Below are 21011 nucleotides of genomic sequence, written 5' to 3'. Positions count from 1 at the left end.
GAAAAGTGACCAGCAGCATTTGGAGGAAAGTCACTCTTTGTGGGAGCCAGGAGTGGGAAGAAGCAGTCCCACCCTTACATCACACATTTCTTTATGCAATTTTTCTAGATGCTCTTCATGAAGGTGGTTGTGAGCAACCTTTTGATCTTGTTCCACAAGGCAGATGAGAGATTTAAACACTAGTTGGATCAAAGCAAGGCCAAATCGGCCTAGGAAATGACTCGGACTGACGGTTTGGAAAGGAGTCCTGTGGGAGGTGTGAGTTATTGGGTCAATGCCTCAGTGCGCTGGCTTCAAAAGAACTCCCAGCCGCGCAATGAAAGCACTGCACAGGCTTTTAGATACATGCAAGTGCACCTCATTTTCAAATGAGCCAGGCAAGCCAGAATTTCTCCCCTTATTTTTAGGGGTGAGAAATGGCCCAGGACAGGTATGGGCCACCTGAAGTCTCATAGGAGGTCATAGAGGTGGACACCAGGTTTCCAGCGGCCAACTAACTCCGCGCACCACCCCCCCACAAACACACACTGGCTCCCATTTCCCGCATACACACCAAGGAGCGTTGCTGGCCTCTTTGGCCTGTACTGGGTCCCTAATGTTCTTAAGTTTTGTTTCCTTGTATTCTCTTCAGGCAGAAAGTCCCCCTTGTCTGAAACCCTGCACATCAGATTTTCTATTATTTTGCAAGAATCCTGGCACTTCTAAATCTTTCCGTTCTCTTTGTACAGGCCAGGATCCCATGACAGAGAAAACTAGATTTTACAGGCACCGACAGGGAAGCTGCAGTGGGTGATAAAATATTTTTTAAATTGATTTTTTTTCTAATTAAATAATTTCTGTAGAGAATGAGTACAAAGAGAGTGGAAACCCAATGGCAAACCTGATGATAATTCCTGAGCCTTTCTCTTCTGCAGGTAGCAGGGGGATTGGGAAGTCAGGGGTTATAGACATGAGAGCTAGAACCTGCTTCTTCATGTTTGTAGCTCCAGCCACTGTGTTGCCTCTGCAGACCCTGCTGCGTCTGGTCGAGGCAGAGGGGGTGATGCCAGTGTGAAGAGGAGCTGGTCACACTGATGAGGCTGCACTTTGCAAATAGAAGGTGCAACAGAAAGTGTTCTCTCATCACTAATTTTAGACCAGTTGCTCTGTTCACTCAGGTAGAATCACCTGGGCAGCTTTCTGAGGAAAGGATCTGAGAGCTGGAGACTCATTCCTATTAAAGATGCTCCTCCCTGTGTGTCCATCTCAGCAAAATGCAGCTGATGCCATTTGCCAGTTTCTATGTTCTAATTCATTTGACTTGTCCAGAGCCTTCTAGAGTTAAGGTGTGGAATGCTCTGTTTACCTGGCTCAGTACCTTAATAATGGTATGGCCCCTGTAGACCCAAGTTAATTCTCCCTTAATCCTTACAATTTATACCATGCACCAGTGCCTAAGAGAGTTTCCTATATGCAGGAATGGTCCTAAAATATAGTCTCCAGTTGGATCGTGCCCATTGACTTGTGGTCATTAATAGGAATTATTATAGATATAGACTTTGCTGTGAACACAAGGTCATTTGGCAGTTTCATAAGAACCACAGAGTGTGAGAGCTATGTCCAGGCCCATATGACAGAGGAGGAAGACCACAGAAGGGTAATGACCGAGGTCACAAAATATAAATGGTGGGAAAGCTGGTCCTAGAGCCCTTGGAACATGTGAGCTTTTTCCTGGGGCTTCTAAGTACAGTTGAGCAAGTTGTGCCTTATGTAACATGGGCGAGCACACACGGAAGCCCTGGCCTTCCTTTCCTCCTGCTGTACTCTGTTGACCACCTGGCCATATGACCTGGGTTTGGCCTTTGCATAAGAGAAGTGGTTATAAGTAGAACTTGGCTCTCTCCCCTTTTATGGGAAGCCTTCTCTGAAACCACTTCTGGGTTCCCGCGTATGCTGTGAATTGTGAATGACCTTATTGGGCTCTTTTTAATGGCAAGGTCTAGTTGTATTCATTTTGTGCCCCTTGTTAAGTCCTTTGTAAATATCAGGCGGTCAATAGGAGCTCCTTCTCTTGTCCTCCTCAGTAACTCAGCTCAGTAAGCACCTATATGGTACCTGATATTCATTCTCTCATTGCCAGCTCACTTCATAAAGCTTCAGGAGGCTTCACTATTTATTGACAAAGTTGATCACTTTGTGGCAGTACGAGCAAGTCTGGATATGGAGTGGCTGAATGCTGAGCCACCTCATGAGAAAACAGAACACAAGCACTTACATTTATTGAGCACAAGTACCTTTCTAAGCACTCTCTACAACCCCAAGAAGTAAATACTATTATGCTAATGTTATTACGAGAAAGCAAAATATGGAGATCTTAGGTTGCACAACAGATGTTGGCTGCAGACCTTGATTGTGTGATTCTAGAACTTGTATTCCTAACTCTTGGGCTATGGTGCCTACAGTGTAATTAAAGAGCAAGGTCTCGGAAAGATTGTACTTCCCAGACAATTTAAGTTCAGTGTCTTAAAACCAAAACATCTGATTTTAGCCTAAAATCTATTACATGCTTGTTATCCAAGATACATCAAGGTCGCCATTCAAAAGATGCCCTCTGGGCTATTGACGTGTTTAGGGGCCTATGTTCCCCCTCACTGGCTAACTCCAGAATGCTGTGATTCTTTTTTAATGCAACCATTGTATTATTATTATGTTTCTTCTTTTAATTGCAAAGTAATACATGTTCATTGTGTACGTTTAAAAAATACAGAAAATAAAGTATTGAAATGGAGGCCTCATGGTCACATGGAGGAGATTGTTGATGAGGGAATCTGCTCCCTGAGTTTTCTCTGCTACAAAGTTATTGCATCGGTTCAGTTCCCTGAAACACCTCACATCTCATCATCAGAGCTTTCTGATCTTGCCTATTTCCTCCGTCTAATCACATTACCACTTCCCCTGCAGGGCACTGTGTGATAGCCTCACATTCCCCATGGCCTGATGTTTGTAACTAAATTTCCTAGTATTATCTTTATTAGGCCCCCAAGCCACTAGTGTTTTAGAATTAGGAAAGTGTCTTGCGTTGTGAACCACAACAACATAAATATATTTACTTGATCAGGTTTATGCAGTTTTGTTTTTTTTTTTGTTAGGTTTTCTTTATTTTTAGAGAGTGAGAAAGGGAAGGAGAGAACCATCAAATGTGTGGTTGCCTCTTACATGCCCCCAACTGGGGACCTGCCTTACAACCCAGACATGTGCCCTGACTGGGAGTAGAACCAGTGACCCTTTGGTTCATAGGCTGGTATTCAGTCCATTGAGCCACACCAGCCAGGGCTGCAGTTATTTTTTTATAGACCATCTGCATCAGATTAATCTGAAATCTGAGGTGCTTGTTAAAATTAAAGGTTAAGGGTCCCTCGCCCAAGACCTGTTAAATACACCTGGCTAAGATTGAAGTCAGGGCCAGCCTTTTTCCCTGACCAAAACATGTTTTGTGTTTTTTTTTTTTTCATTAAGAAATTGTCAAACATAGAGAAAAGTAGAGAAAATAATGTAATAAACTCTACATCCTCATTACTCAGTTTAAAAAATTATTAACCCATGGTCCAACTTGTTTCATTTATATTTTGAAGCAAAAACTAGACATCATATCATTTGACAGTTTCCACATGTATCTACACCACATAACCACGATAAAATTATCATATCTGAAAGAAATGAACAATAATCTTTAGTATCATTACATTAAATTTTCCTTGCCTCATCAGTGTTTATTACTTGTGTATTGTTTTAGATGTTGACTCACTTAACTGGTCATGTTTCTTTTGTAGTCAGTGGGATGCTGGGAGCCAGTTCCGTCACCACCTCAGGCAATTTCACCAAATTTCATGCATGCACTTGGACTGTTTACATTACCCCTGACTTCATCTTCATTTTACTTTTATTTTTCTTTGGCCCTGATTTCCTCACAAAGTTTATTTTATCCCACCGTGCTGTATACATTGTTAAAGCTGCCTCAAATCCTTTTGCAAAAAAAAGTAAGTCCTATGTAAATGAGCATCAGTGATCTTGAGCCACTTCGTTCACTTCATTTTGCTCTGACCTTTAAACAAGTTCCTGTCATCACAGCTTCTGACCATGAAGTGTCCTCTTGGATTTTTTGTTCCACCCCACCTCAGTCTCAATGCTCAGCACCACTTTCCCAGCTCTGATTGTTTTTTGCTTCCCTCCTCAATTGTGATTCCACGTTTCCTTGGCCTGGCCTGCCCTGGAAACACATTTCATTCATCCTGAGTGTTCCAACCATCAAGACACAGATACAAAATCTTTAGCTTCCAACATAATCCCTTTGAAAATTCTAGTTCCCTGGGACAACAAGGCGTGGGGAGTGGGGAGGACAGTTGAAGGAGGAGAGCTCAGGATAGGAAGGCTGGGGTGGGTATCAGAGTGTCCTCTGTTTCCCAGTTTTGTCTTGAGTCTGTCTGAGTTCAGTAGGTCAGGTTGTCTGTCTGCCCCTCAGATGTATGTCCCTCTGCATTTTCTTTCTTTCTTTTGGTGGGGGGAACAGCAGCCTCTATTATGCCTCCATCCACACACTGTCTTCCAGTAAAAAAAAGAAAATTTCATTTGCTGATGGACCCATGCTGTTCTCTTTGTGATTGTGGGTTTATACTTTATATTTATTTAGAATCACTTAATGGGGGGGGTGTCTCATGAAGAAAACAATATAAATATATATGCAGATGTACCATTATGAATCACATTCCCCTTAAATATTTAATATACATATTTTTACCTATATTTACTTACTAGCACCAGGTTGAAGTGTTTGTAATTTCCTCCTGCTAACAATATAGGACATTTCATTTGTTTTTATTTTCTTCCTCCTTCTGTCTCCCATGTGTTGTTGAAATTGTTGGACTATAAGTATTTGTATAGTCATTATTCTTTTGCTGTTTTAAGCATTTTCCCTTAATAGTTAATTAAACTTCATGATCTCATAACAAGCAAGTATTTAGATTTAATATACTTTTTTACTGTTTGCTTTTCACTAATTCTTGTGATACACAGTATGTAAGTATATATCTCATGTAGTATGCTCTTTCCTTCTTGGGTTCTCTATTCTGACATTGATTTTTGTTTGTTTGCTTGGAGAATTTCTTAGGTTTTATGCATGAGAGAGTACACGAATAGTGTATTTTCTGACTCATTGGCCGCTGAAAATGCCTCTCCTTTGCTCTTGTGATAAGGTGACTGGCTGTGAAATTCTAGGGCTATAATCTCCTTTCCTTGGCTCAGGTGGGATCTCACAGGTATCTGCTCATGGTCACTGCTGCAGCTGTACTTCTCTCTCATATGCACTGTTTTAAACATCTCACTGAGTATATGGATTAATATGCCTCATGCATTAATTTGTTTTATGTCAAGAGCCATTTATTCTGATGGCTCAGCTTGCTTAGTCTCTTTTAAGTTGCTGATTTGTCCTATCGGTCTCCTGCCTTTTCTTTGGTTGTCAGTTTATGTGTTCTCTCTGGCCTTTCACAGTTCAGCAGGGCGACGACTGTTCCCCTGTCCGTATGTAGTGCTCAAGCTGTTCACTTATGGGACAATAATATTTGCCATTCCAGAGTCATTCTTTAGGCTTGCAGGGATCCCGTAGATTTACGGATGTCCAGCTGGGACGTCTGCTGGTTAGAAGTGTCGCTATATGTTGTATTGGTGTCCAGGGATGTTACTGCAATACATACAGCCTGTGGCAAGGACTAACAGCCCATGGAAGAGGGTTCTGATGATCAGATTGATTGCAGGGCATTGCATGCCACACCTTCCCTGGGAGGACACACTTCATTGGCATCTCTGGGGGGTTTCATGCACAGTCACCCCCAAGCAGCCACCCCTCCCTGATCTGGTCACAACTAGGTTACCATTTGTCTCCTTTTAGCCCTGAATCTCTATCTGGTTATTCTCTTCAGCTTTGGACAAAAAGACCAATTATAAAAATTATCTTTTGAATAATAATTTTTAATGTCACTGTCTTTTACAATTTTTATTATGAAATATACTATGAAGGTCAAAGAGTATGCACAGTGAATACATGTACTTTCAAGGTCAATAATAAAACACATGGCTGTGAACCTACCACTTAACTGAAGAAATTACTTCTGTTCTTCTAAATAAAGCTATTTTGTGATCCTAAGCGGATTCTCCCTCTCCCTTTCCTGAGGTCGTAGGGTAGGAGGTAGGTAGTATGTATGGCCTTAGTGACTCCATAGCAGTTTTCTCAGCACTTCTTTCTGAAAAAAGAAAGTACAAGCATACAGTGTAGAGAGCACCCCGAGCTGTTTGCAAACAGAATCTAGATGTTCCACTTCATGGTGGGTGTGACTGTGCAGGGCATAGTTTCTCTGGTCAGGTATTCCCTGCCACTGCTAACCTACACATCACCTTTCTGTTGGTAAGAAAAACCCACTCTTGCCACTTGCCAGAAATTTTCTGTAATAACTCCGTGCACAAAAACCTGTAATGTTACATTACCTCCTGGAGTTTACCAGTCACACCACATTTCATGGTAAACAAAGGAGGTGGCTACAGGGTTCCTCAGGTGGGCGTCATCAAACACACACTGAAGGCCTACTATGTGCCAGGCAATCTTTTAGATGCTTGGGGTTCTATGCTGAGATAGACAGAAGAGCTCTCTGTTCTCATGGATCCTGCCCCCACCCCCCATGACTAAACTTGTGAGCAAGCTGGGTTTTTTTGGGGGGGTGCATGAGCTGGGAGTTAACTAACAAGTTGAAGCTGTTTTTGAACTGGGTCAGGGCCCTGTGATTTCTAGCAAGAGTCAGCCCAAGCTTTAATTTATTTAACATGTTTTCTATGCCAAGTAAACCCTCAGGGGCCATGCTGTACCAAGCTGAAAAGTTCAGAGTTCAGGTAGGATTCTTAAATCTAGGATGATCATATGACCTGCTTTACCCAGGACAATCCTAGGTGAAGCCTCTTGTCCCCTGTGACTATTTATATCACCTCTTTTCCTTCTTAAAAGTGTCCCAGCCTGGGACAATAAATTACAGAGTCATTTATATGAGTGAATTTTTTGTCATGGTAACAAATATCTTCAAAATCTTAGTGATTTCAAACATCAGCTGCTTAGGTTTTGCCCATGGATCTGGGATCAGCTGCCGCCTCTGCCCAGTCTGTGGGGCAGGTTTCTTTTTGCTGCTCATTCTGGATGTTGTGCCTGTGCCACAGCTGTCCCATGGTGACACCCAGCCTGGAAGATTAGTCCTCACGTGAGACCTCTCTTCTCTCAGCACAAGGTGGAAGCCCAAGAGTCCTGCGGTCTGAGCTGGCATGGGCCATATCTACTCATATTTCATTGACTAGAGCAAGTTACATGGCCAAGACCAACATCAAGGCATAGTGGGTGATGCTCCTCCCTCGGAGGGGGTGCTGTGGTGGAGAAGAGCGAATATTGGATAAATAAGAATACAAGTAACCCCACTGCCTTCCCAAGTACCCCTCCTCTAGCTGTTGCAGGTGGTCGCCTAGTGGTGGTGTGTCAGGACAGTGCTGAATTTATTAACAGGATGTAGGAAAGTTTTGTCTCCATTTGGATTACAGAATGTATTAAGGGATTTCATTGGTGTGAAACCTGTTTTGTTTTTAGATTTCATTGGAGGGAGCAGGGGTTGATGTTTGCTGTGTTAGCCTGATTAACTGGGAAGGGGTCTCCTTCCCTAGGCACCCAGCACTACCACCTGTTGTAGAAATGGCACCAACAAATGTTGCACTCTGCTGTGGGAGCTGGCAGGACCAGCAGGAGCCTGCAGCCAAACCATGCGCCCCCTGCCGTGTGCCCTTTGCCCCACTGACTATTCCCTATACCTCATCCCTGCCTATGTTGCTCTGCATCTGGGGTGGGCAGGTTATTTTTCTTTTTCCTTTGGTATCCTACGTTTTCATTTGCCTGTGTTCAGTGTCCAGCACTGATTAGCTTTTCCTTTAAAACAATTCAAGAAATCCCTCAATGTTACTGGTTCTCTGATGGATTGACAGTACCCATCATTGTTTTCCATTGTTATGTAGTCTGCTTATCCCATGTCAGTGGTACTTGAAGAGAGAAAACTGGCAAAGATTTGAGCTCAGTTACCCATGCTGAAATTGGAACCACAGTGTTTCCAAACAGAGATATCATATTGTTTTGCCACCACGGCAAAGATTGATTGAGAGTCATAGAGGAGATACACTAGATCCATCACCAGCCCTGGCAGCTGGCTTTCTGTCAAAGAGCAGTTTTTTCATGAAGAAACTGTTTTATCATTTCTTGAGAATGATCAGGTATTTTCAGAGACATGTTGAAAAGCACACGGATGCTAGGTGGTCAGCTTGACTCAGCAGGCAAGAGGTTTGCAAGAAGGGTTCATATGCATGCCTAAGCAGAAATACAAATTGTCATGTTATCATGGATTGTTGGCATGCTGTGGATAGTTAAATTTGTGAATATTAAATAATGAATTCCTAATTTTCTTCTTTACCACTGTACCTCCAAAGCCTAGCACAGTACCTGGCATGTATGGATATTCAGAAAACTTTGGCTAAATCAGTGTAAAAATTAATGATGTGGAGAGTCCTTGTAGCACAGTAAGGGAAGCAGAGGTGTTCTTTAAAGTGAGGGGTTTACAGCTACCACCGTGCTAGGAATGAGCTCAGGTTGATGCCTCAGCCTCCTTGGCTCTGCTAGAAGATGGGGTCAAAGCATGGAGGGGATTGGGCTTTGTTCTGAGAGTTAAAAGCACAACCACTGGACACTGCACTGCCATGGACCCTACCTAAGGCTATGGAGCCACAGTTCACGGAGCAGATGCTGCTGTTGCCCTGCCATGTCCCCTCACCCTTATGCCCTGAGCACGTGCCTCCTGACCTCCAAGGGCCAGCCTGTGTGTTTATTGAATATGGGATTTTTCTGGCCACTTTGCCATCCATGCTGCATGCTGGAAATGCCCCTTGAGAGCTTCCCTCAAATCACTGACTGAAGGGAGTTGATATTATAAATAGCCCACATCTCTGGTACCAGGAGCAGGGGGACTCCAGGTATGTGGAGCCTCCCCAGCAGGCTTACCCTGCAGTCCTCCACTGTGGTACTGGCTTGATAAAGCCCCTTTTCAGGCTTCCTTCCCTGGATTGTTTCCCTATTCCCCTACCCGTGTTATCTTTATCTCAGTAAACCACTTGCTCTTGAACCTTGGCTCAGGTCTGCTGTGGGGTAAATCCAAACGAGAACCATTGTCCCTGGGTCCCGGGCACCTGACCACTGGGATGTGGTTGTTCTTGAGGCTTCAGAGCACTTGAGCTTTACGTTGCTAAGACCCTGAGAAGTTAATATCAAAAACAGAAAAAAAAACTCGTTTTTTTTTAAGTTGTTATTTAAACAGTTCACAAGTGATATTATACAGCTCTCTGAGATGACAGAGGAATTTTTCAGGACAGTTGAAACTGCCCTGCTCATCCAATACCAGTGATTTGTGTTGCCGTGGGATAGGGTAAACGATAATACAGTTATGCTGACTTGTAGGGCCTCCCTCATCCCTCTGAATATCCCGTCTGTTCTATTGCTGCCTGTGTCTTGTTTCTAAACACAGCTGCATGTTACCTCCTCTGTGCTGTGCCCAAGTCCTTGTCTGTGCCTCAGCATCAGATGACCCAGCGGCATCCGCAGCCTGGCCTTCCTCTGAGGGCTTCTGAGGGCTGAATGGACGGGAGGGTCAATCTACCTGTCCCGTGCATTGGATGGGCACAGGGTGGGAGGAGTGGCAGTCATACTGACCTTTAATCTTTTCTTCTTTGCAGATATCTCAGTGAGCCTGCTGACCCTTGTGGTCACTGCCTGTGGCCTCGCTCTCTTTGGCGTGTCTCTCTTCGTGTCTTGGAAACTCTGCTGGGTTCCATGGCGAGAACGAGGCCTGTTCTCTGGTAGCAAAGACAACAACCAGGAGCCTCTTAACTACACGGACACAGAGACCAATGAGCAAGAGAACAGTGAGGGCTTCATAGACCCTCCCAGTCCCTGCCCTGATTCCTCCATGAAGATCAGCCACACCTCACCCGACATTCCCCTCTCCACCCAGGTGGGGGGCCGGGAGCACTGTGCCCATGGCGTCCGCGTGAAGCGCCAAGTCACAGAGCCAGCCTCGTCGACTCGGTCAGTAATGCCTCCTTCCTTTCTGAATGCAAGACAAGGGCCACCCACCCACCCACTCCCCACTCTTGGCAGCAATGGCATTGAATAGGCAGGAAGCCTGTGACCTTTCAAATGCCCATTCAGTGTCATAGACATGAATATGGGAAAACTCGGAGCTTCCAGTATTCCAGTGAGGTTCCTGAGCTCCACGTAGTCTCTGCTTAGCCCATAATAATGATAATTACCATGACTAAGACTTACCGTGTCAAGTACTATCTAAGAACTTTATCTGCATTATTTTATTATAGCTCACAACTTTGTGGATCCTATTATCATATAAATTTCACAGAAGAGACTTAATTCAAGGAGATTCAGTAACAAAATCATATATTGGTAAGCACCCAGGTCAGGATTTGAACCCTGGTTCAGTCAGTGCCAGAGCCTAAGTTTTTAACCACCCCTAGTGCTGTGGCGCTTATCCCCCATGCCTCTGACCTAGCCTGGCTGTCACACACACTCCACAGAGTGGCTCGTGGTCTTTGTCCATCTCCAGCCTTTGCAAGGCCTGCAGAGTGCCCAGGCCTGGCGTCACTCTCTTTCTGTGGCTGGGTGCTTTGTGCACTTCAGCAATGGAGAAATAATATAATGCAGTCACAGAAGCAAGGGTTCTGGAGTCCAATGAACTGGCTTTACTTACATGTGTGATATTGGACACCTTAATCTCTGTATGTTTCCATTTCCTCTTCTGTAATCGAGGAATAGTGATAGCAGGTGTATAGGTGGTTTGAAGAATGAAACAATAACATGGACGTCATGTGCTTTGCACAGACCCATGCCTAGTAAATACTCCAAACGTGAGCTGCCTTTTTGCTTTCGGGATTGTTATTACCAGCATCACTATCATGGAAACGGGCCTCTCCCAAGATGTAGATGGTGCATAAAGGTGGCTTTGAGGTCAAACAGCCGATTCTGAGTCATTGAATATAAAAATTCACTCTCAATAAGAGACTTGAGGAAAAGAGACTCAGGAAGCAGCTTTCTTTAAAATGAAAATATTTGCTTGAGTGATAGCTAGAGAAAAGCTTGTGTTGTTATTTGGAAAGTATGAGCACAGTTTGGGGATAATTTTTAAACATCTTTTGTTATTCTCTAGAAACAGAAAAAAGATTTTACCCTTTTTTATGTTAATCGAGTTTATCCTAGAGGCTCTGCTCATTCACATTAAGTGGGATGGAATATGACAGTTTATAATTTAATTTTTTCAGAAACCTATTTTAGCATCATTTCCAATTCTGAATCAAAGAGCTAAACCTAAAATATTCCTCTGCGAGGAAATGGATGGTTGTTTGCCATTTGATTTAGAAGAAATCCTTGGATTTTATCACTAGGATTTCTCTTTGGATTTAACACTTAAATATTTAACTGGAGCTCTTTTTGATGCTGCTGTGGAGTTCTTGCAGTGGTGCGGGCTCACAATCTTCTCAGTGCTTCAATAACTGGAGCCTTTTAGATGGAGTTTCCATTGAAATTGTCTCCTTTTTGGTGTTACTCTGCATGTTAATTTTTCTGATCTGGGTTTCATCAATACAGGATGATGGTGCTGTGTTTTTATTAGATTATAGATCTGAGGACTCTGCCATAATTCTAATAAATTGATAGCAATCATATCACATAATTATCACAGTCTTTATCCTAGAAAAATGTGGAAGTATGCTGCACGTCAGAAGTATATTTTATTTTAAAATCTATAGGTATTACCACTGACTTGTGGAAAATAGAAGGAAAAAATAGAGAACATAGAGAAGGAATTATTCTTGTCAGATATATTTTATATTTAGATTTATTTTAGTTGGAAGTCATACAATTAAATTATCTTTTCTGATGGCCAAAAAGAAATAAGAAAACTAATTCTTTCCATCTGCATTTGACTTAATACTGACAACTTGCATCATTATGCATTTAAAACATTCTTATCTAAGTTACTAGTGACCTAGTGGTGTGGGTTATATCTGGAAATACATGCCTTTGCTGATGGTGTTACCATGAGGATGGTGTTACCATGAGTATGGTGTATGGCCTTGTAATTGTTTAGGAATTACGTTGTGTTATAAATACACACACACACACAAAAAGCATTTTTACTGATAAAATGGGAAAAATTAGTGAAATTTCCTTCATGCTCCAAAAGATTTTTAACATTTTTTTCTCACTCACAATTTTGATAACACATTTGGGGAGAGGGGAGGTACTCTGCTCATTACTGTTTCTCTCCTTTCTTTCTCATCATGTTCTTTACCTTTTCACTGCTGTCACTTTTTCTCTTATTGCTTCCCTCCTGCAGCTGTTATCATTTGTCCCCAATTTCCCAGGACATGTCCTTGGCCAGACACGCAAGGCTCAGACTCCCAGTGAGGGGCATCCCCACTGTCATTGCAGTCGGCGTCGCTTCTGTCACAGCGGTTACGTCTGCAGTCCCACCCTCACCTGGTCTCTTCAGGGTGGACACGTGTGGCTCCCACCAGTGCCTTTGGAATGTCCTAAGATGAGATTTGTTTCATCTCCTAAGAATGTTTCTGGTCAGGATGACTTTCGGTGGTTCTTCAGAGATCAAACACATTAGCGTTCTGTTTCTAGTTAGCTCCATTCTATTAGAACCCTCCAAAATTCTCAATTCTTTTTTTTTTTTTTAATTTAAGATTTTATTTATTTTTAGAGAGCGGGAAAAGTGGGGACTGAAACATCGATGTGTGAGAGAAACATTGATTGGTTGCCTCTCTCACACTCCCAGCGGGGACCTGGCCCACATCCCAGGCATGTGACCTGACCAGGAATTAAACCAGCGACCTTATGAATTGTGGGATGGCACTCATCCTACTGAGCCATGCTGGTCAGGGCTATGTTAATTCTTTTTAATTTAGATGAAATCTCTTTTGTATACTGACCTAATATCCTGGGATGTGGGGAAGGGTTCAAAATTTTTTATTCGCAGAACATTTTAAAGATGTCTCTATTCCAAATATATGATTCCTACATCCTCAAAATGGAAGGAACCTTAATGGGCCATGTGATCCAATCTCTAATTTATTGTCCCAAGAGGAATGTCCAATCTGTTTTTTCAAGCCTTTTCAAATTACCTATGTGATCTATAACGCATGTTTCTAGAGTCAATCTATAAATGCCATGGCCATAATATTTCTGATCATTAAATCTCAGTAGAGAAAATACACAGTTACGTCTAGTTTCAGGGTCTCATGGAGGCTGAGCGAGGTCTAAGGTAACTTCCATGTTTGAAGCTGTCAGTTTACGAAAATCTAAAGAACTAAAAGAGTTCTTCAAAAAAATATGTTTCAAATGTTTCTATCTAATGCTTTCAACACAAAACAGTCTAGCTTAATAGAATTATGCTACTCATGGAGTAATTATGACACTTAATCCTACTGTATGTACCACTTTCTGGAGTTTTGTAAAACTTTCAGTTATCACACCACAAACTCCTTATCAGCTCTGTGTCATACCCCCACAGTCTGCTTCTATCAGCTGTCAGCCAGGGCCACCATGCGGCACTACCCCAGAGGACACTGTTAACATGGACTCGTAGGAAGTTTGACGTGAAAAAGCTCATCTCACTCCAACTTCACTAGTCTCTCTTAGCTCCTTCAGTATCTCCAGCCCTTTCCTGGCTTGGAGCCTTCATACATTCTGTTCCCTCAGCCTGAAATGCTCTTCCCTTTTCTTTGCCATGCCTAACTTCTTTGTAACCTTCATTCCCACCTAACATGTCACCTCCTCAGAAAGGCCTCCCTGATCATCCTGTCTGAAGCATGTGTTGTTTCCTCCACTTCCTCCCACTCCAAATTCTTTTACACAGTACATTGCTTTCACTTCTTCATGGGGATTGAACTCTACTTTTAACTAAATGATTCCTTGTTTGTTGCCTACACCCTCTCTGGACTATGAGTTCTGTGAGCTCAAAGACCAGTCACATCCACTTTGTTTCTTGCCTAAATATGTAACCCCTAGTGCACCCTCTGGCACATAGCAGACTTTTTCATGAATGACTGACAACACATCCGTCAATATCAGGCCACCATGCTCAGTTCTGCTGACAGGAATGGCAAAAGGACAAAAGTACAATATAAACTGAGCAAGGCCTAGAATGGTATAAGGCTGGTATGAGGCCATTTATACCAGGTCTCACATTCATTAAGAGCCTTACATTCAGACTGAGCTAAGCAATTCAGAGTCATAGAAATACACTGACCAAATTGAAAGAAGAAGACAGTCATCGTACTTGAAATTTAAATAACTCCATTACTTGCTGCAACACCAAGAAGTGGTGCACTAGGATTAAATGTTGTAGTTAATCCATGAGTAGCACAATTCTATTAAGCTAGACTGTTTTGTGTTGAAAGCATTGGTTAGATAGAAACATTTGAAACAATTTTTTGAATTCTCTTTCTCTCTCTTTTGTTTCAAATTATTTCTTCAGAGTTTAATGTACTGACAGCTTCAAAAATGGAAATTACCTAGATGTCTTTCAACTAGATATAAATGTGTATTTTCTCTACTGGGATTTAATTATAGCAAACTGTTATGTCCATGGCATTTATATATTTACTCTAGACACATGCATTAAGCATTTGCCATGTGCAAAGTTTTATATTATGTGCTAGTAATAAAGAGAAAAAAGATATAGCTCTGCCCTCAAAAGGCCCACAGACGAGTTGATGAAATATACAAGACCACAGATTATGTCCATTTAAGTGCTCACATTGTTGAATGTGGCAGGAGTGTATGAGATGCATAGGACCCGGTGAAGACGGATACAGGGGAGCAGGTCGGGCCTGTGGTGATGGATGTCTGAACTCTCTTGGAAGCAGTAGGAAAGGGAAGAGATATGAGATGTGTGCTCCTTAGAGAGAGACTAGTCCTAGCAATGGGGATAGGCTCGTCTTAGTAACAGGGGTTACAGTATTCAAAGATGACACCGAGGTTTTAAACCTGTTTAACTCAGGAGAGGGTGGGAGGGAGGAAGCAGGTTATGCTTTAGTGTATCTAACTGTACTTGACCACACTCCTCCACTAGCCAAGGCCTGATGTCTACATCTTCATTCTGTCACTCACTCCAGAAGCCTCTGAATCCCATCACAAGAAAGACTCGCATAAATAGAGAACAGACTGACATCTGTCAGCGGTGAGGCAGGTTGCGGTGCTGGATAGAAAAGTTGAAGAGATTAAGCAAAAACAAAAAAGCAAAACAAAACTCATAGACATAGACAATATGGTGATTACCAGAGGGGAAGTGGGGAGGGGAGAAGTTAAAGTAGGTAAAGATGGGGGGAGTATATGGTGACTTGGGGTGGTGAACACGTACTATAGTATACTGATGATGTATTAAAGAATTGTACACCTGAAACCTATATAATTTTATTGAGCAATGTCACCCCAATAAAGTCAATAAAAAGGAAAAAATTAATGAAAACAAACACATAAAAAAGCCTCAGTTTCCCCCATCCTGCCCTTGTAGTCAGTTAACTGCATCGGTCCCTGTCTGCGACTCCACGTTCCTGTGTCTGCCAGCCGATCAGGACAACCGAACTCTTCCACCTCCGTAACTGGGCGAGTTTCAAGAAAAGAAACAGGAATCCTGTCTCCACTGTAAACCTAGTGAAGAAACCCATGATGGTTCTGAAATCACAGTTTGCTTATTTCTATTTCCTCTCGATGGACCCTGAAGCATTGTCGACCTGAGTGCCCCCGAACCAGGGAAAAGACAGGCCACATTTCACCTCTGAGCTGGGGTCCCTGAGGTGAGGGAGGACACAAGAGCATACCCTTGTCCATGGCTGCCCAGGGAGAACCCAGCAATAGGAAGCATGCTGGAGGTTCTGGGCACTGGCTGTTAGGAGAAGCTGCTGGGGCAGAAGAGCCAAAGCCCTCATCCTGCTGGGGAGCTGGGGCTGAGATGGTAACTTAATTTCCCTCTTGAGGTCTAGAGCTTGGAGGCTGGTAAGTATGAGGCCAAGTTAGTAAGAAGGATCTGCTCAAGTACCATCTCCTCCATGACAGCTTCCCAAGCCAGAGACATATTTTTCCCTCTGTCTCTGCTTCTGTGGCTCTCTAACCTCCAGCTGTTTTTCATCCCCCTCTGCCCTGATGTATATATAGTTAGTGTATGACTATTTCATCATCCTCCTGGGAGTCATTTCCTTGAAGGCAATGACTAGCCTTTTCCTCTCTCTCCCTTCCACCCTACCTGGCCCCTTGCTTTGCACATTCAGATTTGTTGAATTGCGATAATGTTCTCTTTCTTAAGATTCATTGCAGGTAGTTGGCTTTTTGGGTGATGGCTCAGGGACCAAGGCTTTGGGGACTCAAAGTGGAATGCTGGACTTGGTTCATTCAAATTTGAGGGAAAAAGAGGAGGAAAAAGCCTTTTGCATCTGGGCCCCTACCTCTCCTGACCCTTGGCTGCAGCTCAACGCCAGGCTCAGGTTCCTTCAGCCAAGAAAGTGTGTTTTTGAGTTTGTTGTGGGAAGACTGCTTTATGGATTTTGTTAGTCATGTTTGAAATTAGGCTTTCTTCAGGCTCAGCCATGAGTCTTCCAGCTCAGGTCTAGATAGAGTTCTCATCCTGGCCCCTTTCAGACAGGAAAATGGCCTCTACTGGGAGGTGGAGGAACTTGTGAGTTCCAACTCCAGGGGCCAGCTTCTCTAAGACAGCAATAGGGTATGGCTGATTTACAGAGGACACTGTCTCTCCTTATCACACTCCATCCTTGGGGTTCACCTCCTGCTTCCATTCACTGTACACCTTAAGTCCTGAGAACACCAAAATACAGGACTCCCCAGGCCTCCTCAGGACTGTCTGCTTCAGACACAGATCCTGTGTAATTACACTCAGTGTCACTCCGTAGCATTAAACTTCTAGGCCCTTGGCAGGGTGGCAGCTCTAGTTTACTGCACTCACATGCCACCTCCATGGACCGTCTTAGAACCAGCCACTCATCTGGGGCTCCAGGAGCCAGGACACAACATCCCATTCTGTGTCTTTCCTCTGCTTGCTTTTGACTTGCATATCTCCCGACCTCCATTTGAAAAACCTATGAGAGCCATGGAATACATATTGATTTTCCACTCCCTCTACCCCTCTTCTCCTTCATGTCCCTGGGGCAGGCACCCTGCTCTACTTTCTCATTTCTCAGCCCAGAGGGCTGCGGCAGTGGTGAGTGAGTTACCTTGGTTCTCAGACTGCCCTGAGCTTCTCTAGTTCATGCCACCAACCCGGTAATCGCTGACTGCCTCCTGAAAGGAAATTGAAAGCGACTGAAAGAGAGCCCCGGGGAGTGAAAACTGTCCTGGCCTGTTACAGTCTCTGCTCTCTGCTTTTAGCCACTACCTTACAGTTGGATTCAACTGTTTTCCCCATAGTAAGTGTGATTCTGCATGGAGGAAAGTGTTGGGAATAAAAGTCGTCATGTAAAACATTTGGGTGGGTAATAGTATTCATAATCGTGCCTGATATTTTAAAAAAGAATCTTCAGCTGGGTTGGAATTTCGAATGGAGGTGTCTGTGCAATTGCTTTCCGAGGGAATGTTTGGTCTTTGAATCAGAAATCTCTGCTAATGCCTTCCCCTATCCACTCCCTCTACCCGCTGGCAATCCCCTGTGGTTGGGAACAGCAGAACACATAGGACTTATTTCTCTTCAGATTTCATGCCTTAAGAAAATGTACAAGGAAAACAGAATATGTTCCACTGCTAAGCAGCCAAATTCATTTAGTTTTGAATTTAAATTTAAATTTATGTGGCAGGCTGAGTCTTACAGATAAGGGTTAAGACAGAATCTTGCTGTGATGAATCTAAAGCCAGCGCTCTCCAAAAAATTGAAGGTACGTTGTTATGCACCGGGAATCTGCTCAGCAACCACCTTGGGAGGAAAGTGACAGCAGAGTGGCAGAGTCTGGGGCTGGTGTGGACACAGGTCTCATATCTCATCACAGGCGCTGGTGCAGAGCAAGCGCAGCCAGTGACTCTTGATGGAGCACTTTTGGTATTCAAACAGCATCACCAACCAACAGCTCCCAGAATGGCCCATCGTGGGTGGGAACTGACTCCAGACCCCAGTATGGCTCTTGTTTGGACCCAGCCTGGAGGAAAAATTCAATAGCAGAAGCAGCCAGAGCAGCTACCAGCCCCTTGTGGCCTCTGCATAGAGCTGGATACTTCCTATTCCCTGCCAGTCCCTTCTGCCCAGAGAGCCCAACAGAGCAAGACTAAAGCTCTATTCTAGCACTACAGAGGTTCAACATCTCGACTTGGCTATACTTGCACAGAGAGCCAGTTTTAGATGCTGAAGAGCATCCCCTGACTCTCGTCCTACCTCTGAAAATGCAGAAGATACAAAGAAAGCTTAGGAAAGTGGATTTCTCTGTAAGAGATTAAACTCTCACAACAGAAACTTTCAGACTACACAAGTTTTGCTCATGTGCAAATGTGTGTACCTGGGGTGTGTTTGTTTGTGGTGGATGGTGTTGGTGTGACAGGTGCAGGTGACAGCTCTGTGACTGTGCCTGTGTTGTACCACGTGGGCGATTAGTGACTAGGAGGGTATTAGGATGAAGAGGAATGTTCTGCATAACAACAGCTGCATGACAAGGGAGAATGATTTCAAACATGTTTCAGGGACCATTTATCTCACTTTTACCGCTTTATTTTATAAAGCAGTCTCAAGCAAGGAAAAGAAGATTAACTCAAATGTTTTCTCTGCCTCTCCAACTATGTACCGATCCTTCACATATATAGCCCAGCCGTTCCCTTTGACCTGGTGGAAGGAGGCTATTTTAATTAAGGTTATTGAGACTACAGAAAATGTAGTATCATGACTAAACTCTGAGCTAAAAACAAACAAAAATAGCCTTAAAAACAACCTTTATGTAATGACAGCTTCTTTCAATTTGTGAAGATTCACATGATAATGCATGTTTCAAAGAATTTCAGAGAAACTTTTTACCTAAACCAATCAGCTTAGAGGGTGAAGAGTAGATTCTCTTAGCAAATATTTCATTGGAAAAATATCAGTATTTAACCTTCTCTAACTGAATCCTTGTATACAGGTGTAGTAGCTTACCTTTTCCTTTTATACCCATAGTGTTTAGTACAGAAATGAACCCCTTCCTGCTGCTCAGTCATTACCCACATGGTATCATAGAAACACACTGTTGGAGCCATCGCTCACACCTGTCAGAGGCAACACAGTCCATGGCAAGCAGAGGCATCCTGTCCCATACATTCTCACCAAAGCAGAAATTGTGTTCTTATAATGGAATGATGTGATTTGAACCAGTAAGAATATATATATATATATATATATGTTTCGGCAGCCGTCCGTCTCGAGAGACGATGATGTAGCTTCTTAAGAGTCTATCTGCACCGCCGAGAATGGCTGTGCAGTCCGACTCGGGAGTGACACGGTATCTGTCTCCTCCCATGTTGAATCGACATCTTGCGATGACGCTGGAGTGTCCTCTCCAGTGAAGCTGAAGCTACAGAGCCTGGGCAGGGTGATATGGAGGGTCTGCTGTTGCCCATGCAGCAGACCCCCCCTCTCTTCGCAGCTGAAGGGTCCAAGGGAAAGACGGAGTCAATACAGCTTGGCTTCAGGTGCGCCGCAGGAGTTGCCAGTGTTGACTACAACGTCAAACCGCCTTAGGGACTCCGGCTCCGGATTTTCTGTCGGGGTTTACTCCCTTAGCCTTTCCCCTGAAGAGGTATGCCACAAGGCAGCGGAGGTTTTTTGGAATCAGAGTTTTCCTTCTCTGATGTGCCCTGACTGGAAGATCGAACCAGCGACACTTAGCTCGCAGGCCGACGCTCAATCCACTGAGCCAAACCAGCCAGTTTGTACTGTACTACCTCACAATTAATATATATATATATAAAGCTGTAGCTGTAAGCCACTGACAGGAAATTCTGTTTAATTTAAAGAAAGATTCATTCTTTTTTAAGATAATTTTTTATTGTTATTCTATTACAGTTGTCCTATTTTTTCCTCCTTTGCCCTCCTCCTCCCGTCCCACCCCTTACTCCCACAGCTAATTCCCATGTTGTTATTGATGTCCGTGGGTCATTCATACATGTTCTTTGTCTAGTCCCTTCCCCTTCTTCCCACCATTCTCCCCCTCCTCCCTCTCCTCTTATCACTTTCAATCTATTCCATGCCTGCGGTCTGTTTTGTTCATTAGTTTATTTTGTTCATTAGATCCCTCTTATAAGTGAGATCATATGGTATTTGTGTTTCGCCACCTGGCTTATTTCACTTAGCATAATATTCTGTAGTTCCATCCATGCTGTCACAAAAGGTAGGAGTTCCTTCTTTCTTTCTGCTGCATAGTATTCCATTGTGTAAATGTACCACAGTTTTTTGATCCACTCATTTACTGATAGGGATGCATAAGTTCTTTTGAATTGGTGACCTGATATTCTTAGGGTATATTCCCTGCTGTGGAATCACTGAGTCAAAACGCAGTTCTGTTTTTAGTTTTTTGAGGAAATTCCACACTTCCCTACAGGGGCTGCACCAGTCTGCATTCCCACCAACAGTGCACTAGGGTTCCCTTTTCTCCACATCCTTGTCATCATTTGTTGTTTGTTGATTCATTAATGATGGCCATTCTGACAGGTGTGAGGTGGTATCTTGATGTTGTTTAAATTTGCATCATTCTGATGGCTAGTGATGTTGAGCATCCTTTCATATGCCTCTGGGCCCTCTGTATGTCTTCCTTGGAGAAGTCTGTTCAGGTCCTTTGCCCATTTTGAAATTGGATTATTTGTATTCCTGGTGTTGAGTCGC

At 43.3% G+C, this 21011-nt stretch overlaps 1 protein-coding gene across 1 annotated transcript in view; it reads left to right on the top strand.

Annotated features, from left to right (window-relative positions):
* The window catches only part of SYT9 (synaptotagmin 9), a 189852-nt gene that overhangs the window by 42673 nt on the left and 126168 nt on the right, over positions 1-21011 (top strand). The window contains exon 2 of the mRNA XM_090267670.1: positions 9829-10180. Within this exon, the coding sequence (XP_090123796.1) occupies positions 9829-10180 (352 nt within the window). The remainder of the gene's footprint in view (positions 1-9828; positions 10181-21011) is intronic.

This window comes from Furipterus horrens, unplaced genomic scaffold (assembly GCF_987537825.1).
Source record: "Furipterus horrens unplaced genomic scaffold, mFurHor1.1.pri manual_scaffold_2, whole genome shotgun sequence".
Classification (NCBI taxonomy): domain Eukaryota; kingdom Metazoa; phylum Chordata; class Mammalia; order Chiroptera; family Furipteridae; genus Furipterus; species Furipterus horrens.
Note: the sequence above shows the minus strand (reverse complement) of the source record. Positions and strands in the feature narration are given on the sequence as shown.